Source organism: Dendrobates tinctorius, unplaced genomic scaffold (assembly GCF_039654945.1).
Source record: "Dendrobates tinctorius isolate UK_male_01 unplaced genomic scaffold, ASM3965494v1 ptg000228l, whole genome shotgun sequence".
Taxonomy (NCBI): domain Eukaryota; kingdom Metazoa; phylum Chordata; class Amphibia; order Anura; family Dendrobatidae; genus Dendrobates; species Dendrobates tinctorius.
The window spans coordinates 2,042,211-2,062,599 of record NW_027361895.1 but is presented as its reverse complement, the minus strand read 5'-3'; the positions used below and the strand labels follow the sequence as shown (position 1 = coordinate 2,062,599).

The following is a 20,389-nucleotide window of genomic DNA, read 5'->3' as shown; positions in this document are numbered from 1 at the left end:
TTTGAAGGTCCCAAAATTTTGTTTAAGAATATTATCGATCAAATAGCATTATGAAAACAAAGGAGCACATCAGACAGGTCAGGGATAAAGTTGTGTGCGAAGAGTAAGGAAGAATTAAGTGATAAAAAATAGCCATAAATAATATAGGGAAGGAAAAGAAAGGTAGCTGGGGCAAAGATCCCTAAATAACAATACAGATAAGATCATACTAGTTGGTTCTGTTCCTCCTAAATAAATCTGTGGTCGTTTACAGTATTTAAGAATATTGATTACAACTCTATTTAAACAGGCACAATTTACTATTCTCTGCAACTACAATCTGGGGCCCTCTAGTGGATTACTGCTGTGAAATAACTTATCGATCTTATTTAGTGCACAGTGGTGGTCCTTCATACATTCAAATAATCTGATTGTATAGTGCTATTGCAGTTTTTAATAATATACCATTTTAATCTAATCATTAAAAGTTATGTTTTATTCACATTCTACCTTTCTTTTCATTCCCTTTATTATTTATGATTATTTCCAGTGGGATACATTTTTGTGAATAAAAATTATTTTATCAAAATTAGACTTTTTCTATATTCGATAAAAAAAATAGCCTAAGCTTTGAACATCTCACAGAGCCCTGTTTAATCCTTCATCCAAAACGAAATGACTCTGGCATAACTTCAAACCTACCAAGACATGGCTGTTCACCTAAACTTATATCCCAAACAAGGAGAGCACTAATTTGAGAATTAGCAAAGAGGTCCACGGTCACTCTAGAGGAGTTGCAGAGATCCACAGCTCAGATGGGAGAATATTTCCACAGGACAACTACAAGTCAAATACTCCACAAATCTGGCCTCTATGAGTGTCAAAAAGAAAAAGAAAACATTTTTGAAAGCAAGCCATAAGAAGTTCCATTTGCAGTTTGCTAAAAGCTATGTAGGGGACACAGCTAACATGTGGAAGAAGGTGCTCTGGTCAGATGAGACCAAAGTAGAACTTTTGGGGCAAAATGGAAAATGCTATGTGTGGCGGAAAAGTAACACTGCGCATCACCCTGAAAATACCTTCCCCACAGTCAAACATGGTGATGGCAGCATCATGCTGTAGGCAGGCTTTTCCTCAGCAGGGACAGGGAAGCTGGTCAGAGTTAATGGGAAGATGGATGGAGCTAAATACAGGGCAATCCTGGAGCAAAAAAAGGCTGCAAAAGACTTGAGACTGAAGCGTGGGTTCACTTCCAGCAGGATAATGACTCTATATATTCTTCCAGGGCTACAATGGATGGTTTAGATAAAAGCATATTCATGTGTAAATGGACCAATGACAGCCTAGACCTAAATCCCATTGAAAATCTGCGGCAAGTTTTGAAAATTGCTGTTCAAAGATGCCTCCATTCAATTTCACTGAAAGAGAGTGAGTGTGCAAAGAAGAATGAAAAAAATGTCTCCTCTAGATGTGCAAAGCTGGTAGAGACATACCCTAAAAGACTGGCAGGAATAATTGTAGCAAAAGGTGGTCCAACAAAGTATTTACTAGGTAGAAGGGGTGTGTGTGAAGACAAGTGTCCGTCACAATTTTCAGATTTATATTTTTTAAATATTCAGAAAACCGAGTATCATTTCCTTTACACTTCACAAATACTTGCTACTTGCTAACTTTAAGGCCCTGTTTACATGGTCAGCATGTGGTCAGTATTTTACATCAGTATTTGTAAGCCAAAACCAGGAAAGGTTGAAAAATACAGAAGTGGTGACGTGTCTCTATTATACTTTTCATCCGATTGTTCCACTGCAGGTTTTGGCATATAAATACTGAAGTCAAATACTGACCAAATATTGAACATGTGAATGTGGTCTAAAAAGAAAAATGTAACCCCTTCAAGGGTCTATAATGCAACCAAATGGCAGTGGCCTTTTTCTGGATGCACTTAAGTGAATCAGGTGAATCCAAATTATTGATAACATTTTAAGTTAATTCGATTCTCTCATCTGTACTCAGAAGTGAGAAAAGCAATCTTTTTTGTATTGGTAGTTTTAATACTTTTTTAATTTTAAATTGAAATCTTTTACTGATCATCAACTTGGCTGGTTGCCATTAGTAATTATGAAGGGACAGCAATTGGTGCATGAACTACATTAGCCTATGTGCACACACATTTGTAGATGACAGAATCATCTCGTTGTGTAAAAATGGATGGTCTACAACTGGGGCCTGCGTCAGCACCCGGGCAAGTACCGGGGCCCTGAGATGGCGGGGGGTCCACTCGCCGTTGGGGGCACATTCAGTACTTTCAGTACTTACCTCTCCCCGTTCCAACACTGCGGTGTATTCCGCGTCCTCTGAATTTGAAATTCAGGTCAGATGGCGTGATGACGTCACGTCTTTGTGCCCTCTGCCTGAACAGTCACAGTGCAGAGAGTCGGAAGATGGCGAAGCTGGGAGTCTAGAGCAGAGCAGCGGCCAGCGAGGAGAGGTGAGTATTTCATTTTTTTTAATGTTTGGAGCATCTTATGGAGCCAAATATATGTGGAGCAGTAAATGGGGCCCATTATATATGGCTCATCTTATGAGGCCAATAAAATATATGGAGCAGTATATGGGGACCATTATATATGGAGAATTTTATGAGGCCACTTATATATGGAGCATAATATGGATCTTTTGAGCTATTGGTATCACTCATGTAATGTAAAAAGTAAGTGAAATCTTTTGCATCTGTGCATCATGAATTGTGGTATGTTTTAAAGGGGCGCACTGAGACTCTTTCACCTATGGTCCTCAAAAATCTGGACCAGCCCTGTCTGCAACCTACCTGATCCAGCTGGAGTGAGACTGAAGGCACTGAGCATCTCTCTCTCCCTTTCATAGTCACTTCGACACAGCAGCTGCCCTTCCTTCAAGACAAACTCATCTCCTCGCTCTAATCTTCGCTCACACTCGCAGCAGTAGAAGCAGGCCACATGGTATACGTGGCTGAGAACCCGCATGATGAATTCAGATGGCAGTACAGTTTTCAGGCAGCTGTTGCACTTGGTAGCAAAAAGCCTAGAAGACATGAATACTCAAGTAATCATTTGGAGAAACATATGTTGGAACTCTGGTATGAGACTCAGATCCACAGCCCTTTCATTTCTATAAGATTGTGATAGATACCATGGTGCGTAGGTGTCCATCATGTCATATCTGTTCTTTAACCCCTTTACTCCCAAGGGTGGTTTGTACGTTAATGCCCAGACCAATTTTTACAATTCTGACCACTGTCCATTTATGAGGTAATAACTCTGGAAGGCTTCCATGGATCCCAGTGATTCTGACATTGTTTTGTCATGACATATTGTACTTCATGACAGTGGTAAAATTTAATTGATATAACTTGCGTTTATTTTTGAAAATAACGGAAATTTGGCAAAAATTTTGAAAATTTCGCAATTTTCCAACTTTGAATTTTTATGCCCTTAAATCACAGAGATATGGCACACAAAAAACTTAATAGGTAACATTTCCCACATGTTTACTTTACATCAACACAATTTTGGAACCAAATTTTTTTTTGTTATAAGGGTTAAAAGTTGACCAGCGATTTCTCCTTTTTGCAACATAATTTTATTTTTAGGGAACACATCACATTTGAAGTCAATTTGAGGGGTCTATATGATAGAAAATACCCAAAAGTGACACCATTCTAAAAACTGCACCCCTCAAGGTGCTCAAAACTACGTTAAAGAAGTTTATTAACCCTTCAGGCGCTTCACAGGAATTTTTTGAATGTTTAAAAAAATGAACATTTAACTGTTTTCACAAAAAAAATTACTTCAAGTTTAATTTTTTTTTATTTTACCAAGGGTAACAGGAGAAATTGGACTGGGAAAGTTATTGTGCAACTTGTCCTGAGTACGCTGATACCTGATATGTGGGGGGAAACCACTGTTTCGGCACATGGCAGAGTTTGGAAAGGAACGAGCGCCGTTTGACTTTTTCAACGCAAAATTGGCTGGAATTGAGATCGGGCGCCATGTCACGTTTGGAGAGCCCCTGATGTGCCGAAACAGTGGAAACCCCCCTACAAGTAACCCCATTTTGGAAACTAGACCCCCCAAGGAACTTATCTAGATGTGTGGTGAGAACTTTGAACCCCCTGGGGCTTCACAGAAGTTTATAATGTACATCCGTACAATTAAAAAATCATATTTTTTCCACAAAAATTATCTTTTCACCTCCAATTTTTATTTTCCCAAGGGAAACAGGACCTCAAAAGTTATTGTACAATTTGTCCTGAGTACGCTGATATCCCACATGTGGGGGTAAACCACTATTTGGGCGCATGGCAGAACTCGGAAGGGAAGCAGCGCCATTTGACTTTTTTTGCTGGAATTAAATCAAATGCCATGTTGCGTTTGGAAAGCCCCTGATGTGTCCAAACTGTGAAAACCCCCAAATTCTAACTCCAACCCTAACCCTAATCTCAGCCCTAGACTTAACCCTAACCATAGCCCTAACCCTAGCCCTAGCCCTAACCCTAACCCTGACCCTAATGGGAAAATGGAAATAAATACATTTTTTTAATTGTATTATTTTTCCCTAACTAAGGGGGTGATAACGGGGGTTTAATTTACTATTTATAGCGAGTTTTTATGTTTGGCAGCTGTCACATGCTAAAAGACGCTTTTTATTGTAAAAATAGTTTATGCTTCACCACATTTTGAGAGCTATAATTTTTTCCATATTTTTACCCACCGAGTCATTATTTTTTGCGTGACGAGTTGATGTTTTTATTGGTACCATTTTCGGGCATGTGACATTTTTTGATCGCTTTTTATTCCGATTTTTGGGACGCAGAATGAACAAAAACCAGCATTTCATGAATTTCTTTTGGGGGGTGCGTTTACACCGTTCCGCGTGTGGTAAAATTGATAAAGTGATTTTATTCTTTGGGTCACTATGATTACAGCAATACCTCATTTATGTTGTTTTTTACGTTTTGTCACTTTTATACAAAAAACAATTTTATATAAAAAATTATTTTTGCATCACTTTATTCTGTGAGCTATAACTTTTTTATTTTTTCGCTGATGATGCTGTATGGCAGCTCGTTTTTGCGGGACAAGATGATGTTTTCAGCGGTACCATGTTTATTCATATCCATCTTTTTGATCGCGCGTTATTGCACTTTTTGTTCGCCAGTATGATAATAAAGCATTGTTTTTTGCTTTGTGTTTTTTTTTAAGGGGTTCACTAAAGGGGTTAACTAGTAGGATAGTTTTATAGGGCGGGTCGTTACGGATGCGGTGATACTAAATATGTGTACTTTTATTGTTTTATTTTTTTTTTTTTTTTAGAAAAAAAGAATTTATTAGGGAATATTTTTTTTTTAATTTATTTTGTGATTTGTTTTAATTATTTTTACACGTGTGTTTTTTTTTTTTTACTTTATTATATTGTTCCAGGGCTGGACATCACTGTCTTTTGTCAGATCACCGATCTGACACTTAGAACAGCGCTGTATCAGATCGGCGATCTGACAGGTGCTGCTGCAGGCTTCCTCTTGCCTGCTCTCAGCAGGCAGTGAGGAAGACACCTCCCTGCAGGACCCCGAAGGCCCCCACGGCCATATTGGATCCGGGGGCCTGCAGGGAGGAGGACTCTTGGAGCGACGCAGCACATCACGTCACTCTGGGGGTCGCAGGGAAGCACGGGGGTTAATGTGCTGGGGGCGGTCCATGACCGCCCCTGACACATAGTGCCAGGTATCGGGCCAGGTATCAGCTGTGATAATCAGCTGACACCCGGCCGCGATCAGCTGCGCTCCCCCGTGAGCGCCGCTGATCGCGTGTGACGTAATATTCCGTCCTTGGGACTTAGGTCCCAGGTCACATGGACGGAATATTACATCCAATATAAGGAAGGGGTTAAGGGTCTATGGAAATGACCCAAAAATCTTGTGGCGCCTTAAGTAAGTTCCATCATGGATCCAGTCAATGGATGAGTATACCACACAAAAAATAGAGTGGCTTTTCAACAGTCGTTTGCCGTTGGTTGGAGTTTGCTGCAGTTTTGATAAAAACCATTTTTTTCTGTTGCAGATCTAACAGTTCTCTGAATTCTGAGCTCTGTATAACCCAGGGGTGGGATTCAGCCAGTTCCCACCCTTTAAGGGAAGCAATTGTTAAAATTGCAGCCGGTTCCCCGAATCAGCAGGAAGCAGTGCGCTGATAGAGTTATGGGGCCCCGCCGGTTCCAACTGAATTTGCGTCCTCAGGCACATATTCGATTGAAATCTGTAATGATGCAGGAAGCCCTTCCCACACTGCAATAGATAAAATAGCCGCCGGCCTGTCAGAGACTGGCAGCTGACGTCGGCACACATGTCGCCGGCATATGACGTGACTGCTATGCACAAGCACGTCCACACCACCATTGAAGCAGGAAGAGGAAGCTTACTGAAGCTAGCAATATGTGGGATGTATGGGGACCTGGATATGGGGCACATGGTGACCAGGATGAGGGACTTAGATATGGGTCATATAGGGACCAGGATGAGGGATATATTGTATGGGATCTGGATGAGGGACATATGGGTACTAGTATGGATGGCATAAAGGGCCCAAAATGAGAGACCTAGATATGGGATACATGGGGAACAGGATAATGGACATATTGAGACCTAGATATGGGGTGAATGATGAACAGGATGAGGGTCATATTGGGACCTGGATATGGGAAATGTGCACAGGATGAGGGACATATTGGGACCTGGATATGAGACATATGGTGACCAGGATGAGGAACATATGGGAGCCTGGATATGGGAAATATGGGGACTTGAATGAGGGACTTATTGGGATCTGGATATGGGACATATAGTGACCAGGATGAGGGACATATGGGAGGGGTCCAATTATGGTCACAACCTCTGCGACTTTGGGGCACCTCTACCGACCAGCTGAAAACTGTTCCTGAAGGGACTGGAACTATGCGATGTATGGGGTAGAACACAACAGCCCTGTGCATTGTCCAGTGGTCACTGCTGATTGCTGCAATTTAGCTCCTATTCCTTTTGTAGTGGCACTAAGCAATGTATGTGGCTTCTGTGTTCCTCCCCGCACATCAGTTATGGCCAGCCGTGGCCGAAGTTGTCTTCATCTGATCGGTGATGGAAATGGGAAAAAAGGTGCAGCACTGGTAAATGGCCACTGCACAATGTATGGGCTGCTGTTTTCCTCCCGTACATGACTTAGTTGCTGCCTGAACAGTATTCTGGTGATTGGTGTTGGACCCAAATGATTTTACATTATCTATCCTATGGATAGTTCATCAATACTTTCATCCAGTGCAACCCATTTAAAGGGGACAATCTCACATTTTGCTATAAAGCATTACTGATGATACATTTATCAAAGGGTATCCTGCTGCTGGGACCCCCAAGGATCTTCATAATTATTCCAATGCTATGGGGACAGACTGTCCATGTAATAAATGGTTTCCCCTATAGTAACTCTGAATTACTAAATAGGATGTTTGAAAAATGTGTTTCTTAAACGAGACAACCCCTTTATCTTAACGCACAGCACCTCAGTTAGCAAAGTGATATTAGATTGTCAAATTCCAGGGAAACACATTTTTTAAGTGTACAATGCTCTAAGAGTTAACACTTCAACCATCAAAAGTGATAATTAGGTTGGAAAAACATTTTTGGTTGTCCATAGCAACCAAATTTGAATTATTTTGCAATCCATACTGTGTTGGGTTGCTATTGTTAACAAGACAGCTAATCACACAAGCTACCTACATGCAAGTTTCTGTAGTGTAGTGGTTATCACGTTCGCCTAACACGCGAAAGGTCCCCGGTTCGAAACCGGGCAGAAACATGTTTTACTTTATTGCCCCCTCCCTCTGCATTTACTGTCATTCTGTTCCCATCTCTTTATGAGTTGAGTACAAGCTGCTGCCATCATCTTCAGCCTCAACTAGAGAGTGAAGGATAATTTATAAAATATTCACATCACATCAATATAGACATGCTATACGTAAAAAACTGGTGTGATTTCTACTGTTCGCAGTGTCTGGCAGAAACAAATACCATTTGTGATTATTTTTTTTTTAATTAAATTTTCCATAGTTTGTATTGCGCATGCGCTTAAATGGTGTGCGGACAGTAGAAACCAAAAAGGAGTATGGAGAAGAATTGGGCTGAGGGCCGTGGGGAGCGCAGGAGAAGCGCATGATAATGCCTGCACCCTCTGTCAGTCAGAGAATTGTGCAGTGGTGAGTCTCCGCATCCCCCATAACAGTGCCAGCGACTGACCCTCATAGCAGGGTCAGTGGACCATCTGAGAAATTTGGTTCAGTTGTCTTGAAAAAATAGAATAGTAGACTGGCAACCCTGATTCGAATATGGAGTCCAGCACATCTATACTTAGCAGTCTGACTTTGCAAGATGTCCGACGTCGATTTTTGATTTGCAAAAAACTTTTCAGTTTGGTTAAGCACTTCACACATTTCTACAATGTCTCCCTGGACTTGTCCAGCAAAAAAAGTGGTTAAGAGAAGGCGAGGCCGCGTGAGGCGTCTGCGATGCATATTTGTGCTCCCCAGCAGCAATTAGACAGCACAGGCAGCTCCCAAATAATAAACACCATGTCAGCCTCCATTACACCGTGAGGTATGTGGATCCGGTGCCAGAGTCAGGAGCGCCTGAAAAGCCTCTCCTTTTTAATATAGCTGGAATCCAGTTAAGGCGATGTAATAATGTCTGGATTACCGGAGCCGGCTCATAATAAATCTCCGCTGTGTAACCCTGTATCAACAGGAGAACGCAATGAAATTATTCCTGGATTAAACACTAACAGTGATCTGACAGCAATATCTGGTGTGTGTTCACATCTATCTGTCTATCTATCATCTCGTTCTTCCTTTTTCATTTTTTTTCTTTTTATTTTCTTTCTATCCTTTTTTCTCTTTTTGTTTCTTTTTTTCTCCTTTTTCTTACTCTATTTCCCTCTTTCTATTCTTCTTTCTCTTTTTTTCTTTCTTTCTCTTTCTGTCTTTCTTTCATTCTTTCTTTCTCTCTTTTTCTCTTTTTTCTTTCTATCCTTTTTTTCTCTTTTTTCTTTATTTTTTTCTCTTTTTTCTTTCTTTTTAAACTTTGTTCTTCTTTTTGTTTCTTTTTTCTCTCTCTTTTCTTACTCTATTTCCCTTTCTTTCTTTTTTCTTTCTTTCTTTATTTTTTTCTCCTTTTCTCTATCTTTTTCTTTCTTTCTCTTTTTTCCTTCCATTTCTTTCTCTCGTTTTCTCTTTTTCTTTTCTTTTTTTCTATCCTTTTTTCCCTTTTTTGTTTTGTTTTTTTCTTTCTTTCTTCCATTCTTCAGTACATCTAATATTTCTCTTTCTATCTACAGTATCTACCTCTCTATCTCAAAATACTTCACAATACTGTACTTATTTCTTGGAATTGTCTTATGCTGTACCTTTAGGGCTGATTGTGAGATTCAAGAACTATATTCCTTCTACATGCCCTGTTGCTTACATTGTGCATGTGCAGTTGACAAAAACAGTATGGTAGAAATAGCGACGCGGTCATCAAGTTCAACCCGGGGGAGGGAAAAGGATAAAGGTGATGAGATGTAGGCATATCCATAATGCATGATCCACTCTGCACTAAACAGAAAGTCTTCTCCTCTTGAGCCCAAGTGTTGATGGACTGTACCAACATTCAAGACAAAAATTTTATACATTTCCTCATCCCTTATCAGTTTCCTGGTTCTTGTTTGTACCTTTTCTGCGCTTTCCAGATGAGGTCACACTTTGCTTTGTACAGTGGTAATTTTATGTCTCTGTCCTGCAAGTCCATGCCTTTTTTGAAGCATGACAATTTCTTGCCGACTTTACTAGATGCTGATTGACATTGTGCTGTTATTTAGCCTGCTCTCCCCATACACCAAAATCAATTTCTCTTACTTTCAGAAACTGTTCTCTTAGAAATATACATTCTACATTATATTTTTTTGGAATTTGTTTGCCTTTCTATCAGTATGTGTATGCCTGTGGGATTTCATTTCTGTCATCTATACTTGTAATGGACCAATATTGATTTAAATCGCTCTCATGTATTCATATCACTATCAATACCTGACAATAGCTGCTCTCATCCAATGTCTTGAATTGCAGCCATCAATCTGTGGGAAATTAGTCTTTTTAAAATTATGTGTATTTGTCCACCCGGCCTGAGGATATTTTTGCAGTTTAAGAAAAATGAAATGATAATGTGGTGATTTGTTCCAAGGTTTCTGCGAACAGTTTTCCAACAAGCTCTGCATGGTTAGAAATGCCAGATCAAACTGAGTATCACCTCTTGCAGAGTCTTCTACAAACTGGCCCATAAAATGACACTGCAATCAGCTGAGGCATTTTCTTCCCTTTGCAGTTGAAGCAGAATCATGACGAGACACGTGGGTCAGCGGGTGCTCTAGTCGGCTAGCCGAAACCGCAGAGACGAGGGTACATCCCACCAAAAACCCGTTCTCCTTTTACTGTGGGCATAATAATACTCAGACAACACAGGGTGAGTGTAAAACAGTGTGGCAATACTTTATTGAACCACAAAACAAGCAAATAACATGGAGAACAGTCCCAGCAAAATACCCAAGATGGTCGAAAATTGCAGTCTTACCCTTCCACTGACTCTCCGATATAAGATCAGCTGTTACTTCAGAGTTTCAGGGCCGACTACCCCATCAGTGGCATGCAAAGAGAGGAGGTAATGACAAGCTTTGGAAGCTGACAGTCCATTGAGGAACAAGACCAGGCAACCGGTGGGTCACAACCTGGCTTCTTCAAACATCTCCATGGAGCCAGGTGATCAGTGGGTCCCATTCCTGGCTTTACCAAACTTATCAATGGGGCTCAGGTGACTGGTGGGTCCAAATCCTGACTACAGCAGACTTATCCATGGTTCAGTGATGGTCAATGGAGTAGATCTGTATTCTTTCATCCCGTGGAATGTCAAATCTTTGTCCCTCATGATGGAGCCATGATGTCTTGGCTGCTGTGCTGTAGAGTTTTCCTGGCTGTGGTTTTGTACAGAATCTCTGCTTCTCTGGAACTTTGGATGCCTTTGTATAGAGGCGCATTCCCCTTATATAGTTCACAACTGTTGTCCTTCAAGCCATAATCAAGAGGACAAGATTAAGGTGTCATGAGATTAATTCCTTGTGTTAGTAATTTTGGTTTATCTTTCTATGTTTGCAAGTCAACAAACTATCTGTCTTGGAAAATGTGTAATCAATAGAGTTGAGCGAAACGGGTCGAAAAATTTTGGCAAAGTCGGGTTTCATGAAACGAAACCCGACCCTAGGATGAGGTCAGCCACGAGGTCGGCGACTTACGCGCCAAAGTCGCGTTTCAAAAGTTTGTTTTGCGCTCTTTTTCAGCCAATCAGGATCCACGGACACTGTGGGCAATGTGATGACATAGGCACGGGTCACCACCATCTTTCAGAAGGGCATGCAAGTGATTGGCTTGCTTTGGGGGGCGTCACAGGGGGCATAAAAGGGCGTGCACGCCGACCGCCATGTTACTCATGCTGATCTCAGAATAGGGAGAGCTGCTGCTGCTGATGATTTTGTAGGGAGAGCGTTAGGCAGGGAAGAAGACACCAAAAACTGCTTCTGCTGCTAGCGATTTTGCCTGTACAACACACCAGTCACTGTGTGTGCAGTGCAAGGGGAGGCTATATAGTGGTGTATCAGTGGTGTTGGTTGTTGGGCTGCCTTCTAAGGCTTCCTGACATTCCTGCATTGCTGTTTACCCACTGCTCCGCAAACTGCTTTTTTAAAAGCAATCCCAATTTTTTTTTTTTGTCCTGTGGAGAAGAAAAACAAACTGCTTCTGCTGCTAGCGATTTTGCCTGTACAACACACCAGTCACTGTGTGTGCAGTGCAAGGGGAGGCTATATAGTGGTGTATCAGTGGTGTTGGTTGTTGGGCTGCCTTCTAAGGCTTCCTGACATTCCTGCATTGCTGTTTACCCACTGCTCCGCAAACTGCTTTTTTAAAAGCAATCCCAATTTTTTTTTTTTTGTCCTGCTGAGGTACTGAGCATGCATTTTTTCACACCATACAGCGGTGTACGCTCCTCACACAGTACCGTGTAACGGCTGTTATCACAGCCACAGTGAAGCTATCAGTGTGTCACTCTGTGAGAATAAAACGAGGACATGTTCCGTTCTTACAGACCTGCACTCTAGGGAGATTCCTATTCTGCCCAATTCTACATACACCTTGTAGTTTGTGATACACTAGCCAATTTCTGCCTGTGACATAGCGCTGTGATATTCAGTGGGCCTCACACAATCCATAAGTGTCCAGTGTCCACAAGTGTGTGCAGAAATTCAAAATCTCCCTTATCCTCTAGTCACTTTGGTCACAGCTGTGCCATCGAGCCAGTCACATAGCGCTCAGATATTCATTGGGCCTCACACAATCCAAAAGTGTCCAGTGTCCACAAGTGTCTGCAGAAATTCAAAATCTCCCTTATCCTCTCGTCACTTTTGTCACAGCTGTGCCATCGAGCCTGTCACATAGCGCTCAGATATTCATTGGGCCTCACACAATCCAAAAGTGTCCAGTGTCCACAAGTGTCTGCTGAAATTCAAAATCTCACTTATCCTCTAGTCACTTTGGTCACAGCTGTGCCATCGAGCCAGTCACATAGCGCTCAGATATTAATTGGGCCTCACACAATCCAAAAGTGTCCAGTGTCCACAAGTGTCTGCTGAAATTCAAAATCTCCCTTATCCTCTAGTCACTTTTGTCACAGCTGTGCCATCGAGCCTGTGACATAGCGCTCAGATATCAGTGGGCCTCACACAATCCAAAAGTGTCCAGTGTCCACAAGTGTCTGCAGAAATTCAAAATCTCCCTTATCCTCTCGTCACTTTTGTCACAGCTGTGCCATCGAGCCTGTCACATAGCGCTCAGATATTCATTGGGCCTCACACAATCCAAAAGTGTCCAGTGTCCACAAGTGTCTGCTGAAATTCAAAATCTCCCTTATCCTCTAGTCACTTTGGTCACAGCTGTGCCATCGAGCCTGTCACATAGCGCTCAGATATCAGTGGGCCTCACACAATCCAAAAGTGTCCAGTGTCCACAAGTGTCTGCAGAAATTCAAAATCTCCCTTATCCTCTCATCACTTTTGTCACAGCTGTGCCATCGAGCCTGTCACATAGCGCTCAGATATTCATTGGGCCTCACACAATCCAAAAGTGTCCAGTGTCCACAAGTGTCTGCTGAAATTCAAAATCTCCCTTATCCTCTAGTCACTTTGGTCACAGCTGTGCCATCGAGCCTGTCACATAGCGCTCAGATATCAGTGGGACTCACACAATCCAAAAGTGTCCAGTGTCCACAAGTGTCTGCAGAAATTCAAAATCTCCCTTATCCTCTCGTCACTTTTGTCACAGCTGTGCCATCGAGCCTGTCACATAGCGCTCAGATATTCATTGGGCCTCACACAATCCAAAAGTGTCCAGTGTCCACAAGTGTCTGCTGAAATTCAAAATCTCCCTTATCCTCTAGTCACTTTTGTCACAGCTGTGCCATCGAGCCTGTGACATAGCGCTCAGATATCAGTGGGCCTCACACAATCCAAAAGTGTCCAGTGTCCACAAGTGTCTGCAGAAATTCAAAATCTCCCTTATCCTCTCGTCACTTTTGTCACAGCTGTGCCATCGAGCCTGTCACATAGCGCTCAGATATTCATTGGGCCTCACACAATCCAAAAGTGTCCAGTGTCCACAAGTGTCTGCTGAAATTCAAAATCTCCCTTATCCTCTAGTCACTTTGGTCACAGCTGTGCCATCGAGCCTGTCACATAGCGCTCAGATATCAGTGGGACTCACACAATCCAAAAGTGTCCAGTGTCCACAAGTGTCTGCAGAAATTCAAAATCTCCCTTATCCTCTCGTCACTTTTGTCACAGCTGTGCCATCGAGCCTGTCACATAGCGCTCAGATATTCATTGGGCCTCACACAATCCAAAAGTGTCCAGTGTCCACAAGTGTCTGCTGAAATTCAAAATCTCCCTTATCCTCTCGTCACTTTTGTCACAGCTGTGCCATCGAGCCTGTCACATAGCGCTCAGATATTCATTGGGCCTCACACAATCCAAAAGTGTCCAGTGTCCACAAGTGTCTGCTGAAATTCAAAATCTCCCTTATCCTCTAGTCACTTTTGTCACAGCTGTGCCATCGAGCCTGTGACATAGCGCTCAGATATCAGTGGGCCTCACACAATCCAAAAGTGTCCAGTGTCCACAAGTGTCTGCTGAAATTCAAAATCTCCCTTATCCTCTCGTCTCTTTTGTCACAGCTGTGCCATCGAGCCTGTCACATAGCACTCAGATATTCATTGGGCCTCACACAATCCAAAAGTGTCCAGTGTCCACAAGTGTCTGCTGAAATTCAAAATCTCCCTTATCCTCTAGTCACTTTGGTCACAGCTGTGCCATCGAGCCTGTGACATAGCGCTCAGATATCAGTGGGCCTCACACAATCCAAAAGTGTCCAGTGTCCACAAGTGTCTGCAGAAATTCAAAATCTCCCTTATCCTCTCGTCACTTTTGTCACAGCTGTGCCATCGAGCCTGTCACATAGCGCTCAGATATTCATTGGGCCTCACACAATCCAAAAGTGTCCAGTGTCCACAAGTGTCTGCTGAAATTCAAAATCTCCCTTATCCTCTAGTCACTTTGGTCACAGCTGTGCCATCGAGCCTGTCACATAGCGCTCAGATATCAGTGGGCCTCACACAGTCCAAAAGTGTCCAGTGTCCACAAGTGTCTGCAGAAATTCAAAATCTCCCTTATCCTCTCGTCACTTTTGTCACAGCTGTGCCATCGAGCCTGTCACATAGCGCTCAGATATTCATTGGGCCTCACACAATCCAAAAGTGTCCAGTGTCCACAAGTGTCTGCTGAAATTCAAAATCCCCCTTATCCTCTAGTCACTTTTGTCACAGCTGTGCCATCGAGCCTGTGACATAGCGCTCAGATATCAGTGGGCCTCACACAATCCAAAAGTGTCCAGTGTCCACAAGTGTCTGCAGAAATTCAAAATCTCCCTTATCCTCTCGTCACTTTTGTCACAGCTGTGCCATCGAGCCTGTCACATAGCGCTCAGATATCAGTGGGCCTCACACAATCCAAAAGTGTCCAGTGTCCACAAGTGTCTGCAGAAATTCAAAATCTCCCTTATCCTCTCGTCACTTTTGTCACAGCTGTGCCATCGAGCCTGTCACATAGCGCTCAGATATTCATTGGGCCTCACACAATCCAAAAGTGTCCAGTGTCCACAAGTGTCTGCTGAAATTCAAAATCTCCCTTATCCTCTCGTCACTTTTGTCACAGCTGTGCCATCGAGCCTGTCACATAGCGCTCAGATATTCATTGGGCCTCACACAATCCAAAAGTGTCCAGTGTCCACAAGTGTCTGCTGAAATTCAAAATCTCCCTTATCCTCTAGTCACTTTTGTCACAGCTGTGCCATCGAGCCTGTGACATAGCGCTCAGATATCAGTGGGCCTCACACAATCCAAAAGTGTCCAGTGTCCACAAGTGTCTGCTGAAATTCAAAATCTCCCTTATCCTCTCGTCTCTTTTGTCACAGCTGTGCCATCGAGCCTGTCACATAGCGCTCAGATATTCATTGGGCCTCACACAATCCAAAAGTGTCCAGTGTCCACAAGTGTCTGCTGAAATTCAAAATCTCCCTTATCCTCTAGTCACTTTGGTCACAGCTGTGCCATCGAGCCTGTCACATAGCGCTCAGATATCAGTGGGCCTCACACAATCCAAAAGTGTCCAGTGTCCACAAGTGTCTGCAGAAATTCAAAATCTCCCTTATCCTCTCGTCACTTTTGTCACAGCTGTGCCATCGAGCCTGTCACATAGCGCTCAGATATTCATTGGGCCTCACACAATCCAAAAGTGTCCAGTGTCCACAAGTGTCTGCTGAAATTCAAAATCCCCCTTATCCTCTAGTCACTTTTGTCACAGCTGTGCCATCGAGCCTGTGACATAGCGCTCAGATATCAGTGGGCCTCACACAATCCAAAAGTGTCCAGTGTCCACAAGTGTCTGCTGAAATTCAAAATCTCCCTTATCCTCTAGTCACTTTTGTCACAGCTGTGCCATCGAGCCTGTGACATAGCGCTCAGATATCAGTGGGCCTCACACAATCCAAAAGTGTCCAGTGTCCACAAGTGTCTGCTGAAATTCAAAATCTCCCTTATCCTCTTGTCACTTTTGTCACAGCTGTGCCATCGAGCCTGTGACATAGCGCTCAGATATCAGTGGGCCTCACACAATCCAAAAGTGTCCAGTGTCCACAAGTGTCTGCAGAAATTCAAAATCTCCCTTATCCTCTCGTCACTTTTGTCACAGCTGTGCCATCGAGCCTGTCACATAGCGCTCAGATATTCATTGGGCCTCACACAATCCAAAAGTGTCCAGTGTCCACAAGTGTCTGCAGAAATTCAAAATCTCCCCTGTCCTATAGACATCTTGTACCTTGTTTTACATTACTATATAGTTTGTTGGATTTTGTCTACATTTCTACCAAAAATGAGGAAGGCTGGTGGAAGAGGCCGTGGAATTGGGCGGGGGTTGGCAGCTGGCAATGATGGTGTTGGTGGTGGATCTGATGGTAGTGGCAAGAGCAAAATAGGACCGAATGCAGGAGGTGTTGAGCCTGCGTCATCGTCTGGCTACATAAGGCCTCGAACGCTTAGTTTTCTAGGAGTTGGCAAACCGCTTTTAGAGCCAGAGCATCAGGAAAAAGTTTTGTCTTACATTGCTGACTCAGCCTCCAGCTCTATCGCCTCCTCTTCTTCAGTTGTAAAAAGTAAAAGCACTGAGTCGTCATTGGAGGCTCATGTTCATGAACCACACCTTTCCTTGTGTCCTTCACCCCAACCAAGATTGAAGGATGACGCAGGCCATACTACTGATTACTCCATGGAGCTGTTTTCACAGACCATGCCTGGATTATCAAGTGAAATGGTGAATTACCCAGGCCAAGATGAATCTGACATGGAGTGCACTGATGCACAGCCGCTGATGGATGATTCTGCTGGTACATTCACTCAGAGCACTACATTGTCCTCGCAGTGTACAGAGCCAGATTCTGACCCTGATGAGACTCAGGTGCCCCTTCCCGCACACTATACCACCATACACGGTGACACAGAGGAAGGTGCACATGACATAGAAGAGGAGGTGATGGATGACCCAGTTGTTGACCCAGATTGGCATCCATTGGGGGAAGAGGGTGCTGCTTCCAATAGCTCAGATGAGGAGCATCCACAGCAGACATCGACATCGCAACAGCTGTTATCTGGCAGGCCCAGAGCACTGCAAAGACAGGTTCCAAACATCAAAAGAGTTGCTGGACAGCTTGTCCAGAGGGTCAAAAGATCACAGTGTGCTAGGCCGCAAAATGTCTGCCAAAGTAGGACGAGTGCAGTGTGGCACTTTTTTGAACAAAATCCTCATGATCAGGCCAAGGTTATCTGTAAGAAGTGCGCAAAGACCTTTAGCCGAGGGAAAAATCTGAAAAATTTGAATACCAGTTGCATGCTTAGACATTTAACCAGCATGCACTTGCAAGCGTGGACACAACACCAAACCTCAAGTGCCACATGTGCAACTGATCACAACGAAGGTAGTCAGCAACGCTACATTGTTTCCCCCACTGTAAGCCCACCGGTTAGCACAGCAGCAAATGTTGAGGTGTCGTTGCAAGGCCACAGCAGTCAGGGAATCCCACTGTTATATCAACGAAAGACTGATTCTAGGCCATCAGAAAGAACACCAACTCCATCACCATCATCAACCCTCTCTCAGTCCGCCCTGTCCACCGCTACTTCCACCATATGCAGCTCTCAAGTCCAGCTCACCCTCCCAGACACTATGAGTAGGTCAAGAAAGTACTCAGTCTCTCATCCGCGTACACTGGGTTTGAACGCCCACATTGCCAAACTAATCTCGTTTGAGATGATGCCCTTTCGGTTGGTGGAAAGCGCAGCTTTCCGCGAACTCATGGCCTATGCAGTACCACGCTATGACCTACCCAGTCACCACTTCTTCTCTCGCAAAGCCATCCCAGCCCTCCACCATCATGTGAAAGACCGCATTGTCCATGCACTCAAGCAGTCAGTGAGCGGAAAGGTGCACCTCACAACTGATGCATGGTCCAGTCGGCATGGCCAGGGCCGTTACGTGTCCATCACTGCGCACTGGGTTAATGTGGTGGATGCAGGGTCCACAGGGGACAGCGGTGGTGGGACAGTGCTGCCTAGCCCACGGTATAGGAAACAGTTGGCTGTAGGCGTTCGACCCTCCTCCTCCTCCTCCAGAAGCGAAAGCTCGTCCACAGAGCGCAGTCGTACGAGCACTCCATCTGCAGCTGCCACTGTTGCACACGAGGTGTCCCCCTATCGAGCAGCTAGTGGAAAGCGTCAGCAGGCAGTGTTGCAGATGATTTGTTTGGGCGACAGACACACCGCCGAGGTGCTGGCCGAGTACTTTCAGCGACAAACTGAGTCATGGCTGGGCAGTGTACATCTTGAGGCAGGCAAGGTAGTTAGTGATAACGGGCGTAATTTTGTGGCAGCCATAGCCCTTTCAAAACTCAGCCACATACCTTGCTTGGCTCACACCTTGAACCTGGTGGTGCAGTGCTTCCTCAAAAATTATCCGGAGTTAACAGCCCTGCTCCAGAAGGTGCGAAGACTGTGCGCGCACATCCGCCGGTCGCCTGTACACACCGTTCGTATGCAGAAGCTGCAGCGATTGCTCCACCTTCCCAACCACTGCCTCATTATCGACATTGCAACAAGGTGGAACTCCACCCTGCACATGGTGGAGCGGCTGTGCGAGCAGAGGCAGGCCATAATGCATTTGTAGGAGGATACACGGCCAGGCACTTTGAGAGCAGACATGGAGTTGACCGGTGTGCAGTGGTCGAAGCTGAAAGACCTCTGTAAAGTCCTTCAGTGTTTTGAGGAATGCACACGGCTGGTAAGTGCAGACGACGCCATCCTAAGCATGAGCATCCCACTTATGCGTCTGCTCATGCAAACTTTGACGCACCTTAAGGAGCAGGCTTCTGCAGCCAATGTTGATGAGGAGGAAGAGGAGGAGGGAATCCTTGATGACATTCAGCCATTGTCTGCTCAGGGACCTCTCCTGGACGAGGTGGAGGAAGAAGAGGAGGAGGAGGAGGATGATGGGGATGATTACTTAGGGGAGGAGGATGCATCTCGTGGGGCAAGTGAAAATGTTGGCGTGGCAAGGTCTGGTACAGGGTTTGTGCGTGAATGGAGGGATGTGGATTTGCCAGAAAGTACTCCTCCAACCAGCACTCGCAGTGCATCATTGACACCGGGAACATTGGCCCACATGTCAGATTATGCCTTGCAGATCCTAAAAAGGGACCCCCGCATTGCCAAAATGATGAACGATGACGACTACTGGTTGGCCAGCATCCTGGATCCACGCTATAAAGGCAAATTACAAAACATCATGCCACAGGAGAACCTTGACCTAATATTGGCTAATAAACAAGCAACTCTGGTAAATCGGTTGCTTGAGGCATTCCCAGCACACAGCTGCGGTGATGGTTCTCACACGAGCCGTACGGGCCAGGGGCAGCTTGACAGAGGTGTTCGTGGTGCACACAGCAGAAGAGGCGTTGGAGACAGGGGTTTCATGACAATGTTGTGGACTGATTTTTCAAGTACCGCTCACACAACTGGTAATACTGCATCGATGGAAAGTGACAGGAGACAGCAGTTGTCAACTATGGTTACAAACTACTTTTCCTCCCATATCGCTGTTCTCCCACACAGGTCATTCCCCTTTGACTATTGGGCCGCTAAACTGGACACCTGGCCTGAATTGGCACAATATGCCTTACAGGAGCTCGCTTGCCCAGCTGCAAGTGTGCTATCGGAAAGAGTCTTCAGTGCAGCTGGATCAATCCTGACAGAAAAAAGGACCCGTCTGTCAACCCAAAATGTGGATGATCTAACCTTCATTAAAATGAACCACGCATGGGTTTCCAAGGATTTTGTCCCACCTTCCCCTGATGACACATAGGGTGACAGAAAAATGGCTTGCTTTGGTCCACCTCTTCCTGGGACTTGACCTATTTCACCTTTTGCATCAGCTGAATGTCCAACATCAACATATGCCACTTTCTAAAACTCCCTAACTGTGCTGCCTCCCCCCCCATGGCCGGGGTTACCACCTAGCGCACGACACCGTGCGAGTGCCGTTGCCCTGGACAGGTGGGTAGGCCGACTCTTGGGCGCGGGCACTGGCACAGGGTCCTTCAT

At 44.3% G+C, this 20,389-nt stretch overlaps 1 protein-coding gene and 1 non-coding gene across 4 annotated transcripts in view; one reads left to right on the top strand and one right to left on the bottom strand.

Moving 5' to 3' along the window:
- The window catches only part of LOC141059517 (LIM homeobox transcription factor 1-alpha-like), a 134,636-nt gene that overhangs the window by 20,949 nt on the left and 93,298 nt on the right, over window positions 1-20,389 (bottom strand). For all 3 annotated transcript variants that reach the window (XM_073555686.1, XM_073555687.1, XM_073555688.1), the window contains exon 4: window positions 2,807-3,039. In XM_073555686.1, coding sequence (XP_073411787.1) covers window positions 2,807-3,039 — 233 coding nt within the window. The remainder of the gene's footprint in view (window positions 1-2,806; window positions 3,040-20,389) is intronic.
- TRNAV-AAC (transfer RNA valine (anticodon AAC)) lies at window positions 7,787-7,859 on the top strand. Its single transcript has one exon. It is a non-coding gene; the product is annotated as a tRNA-Val (tRNA).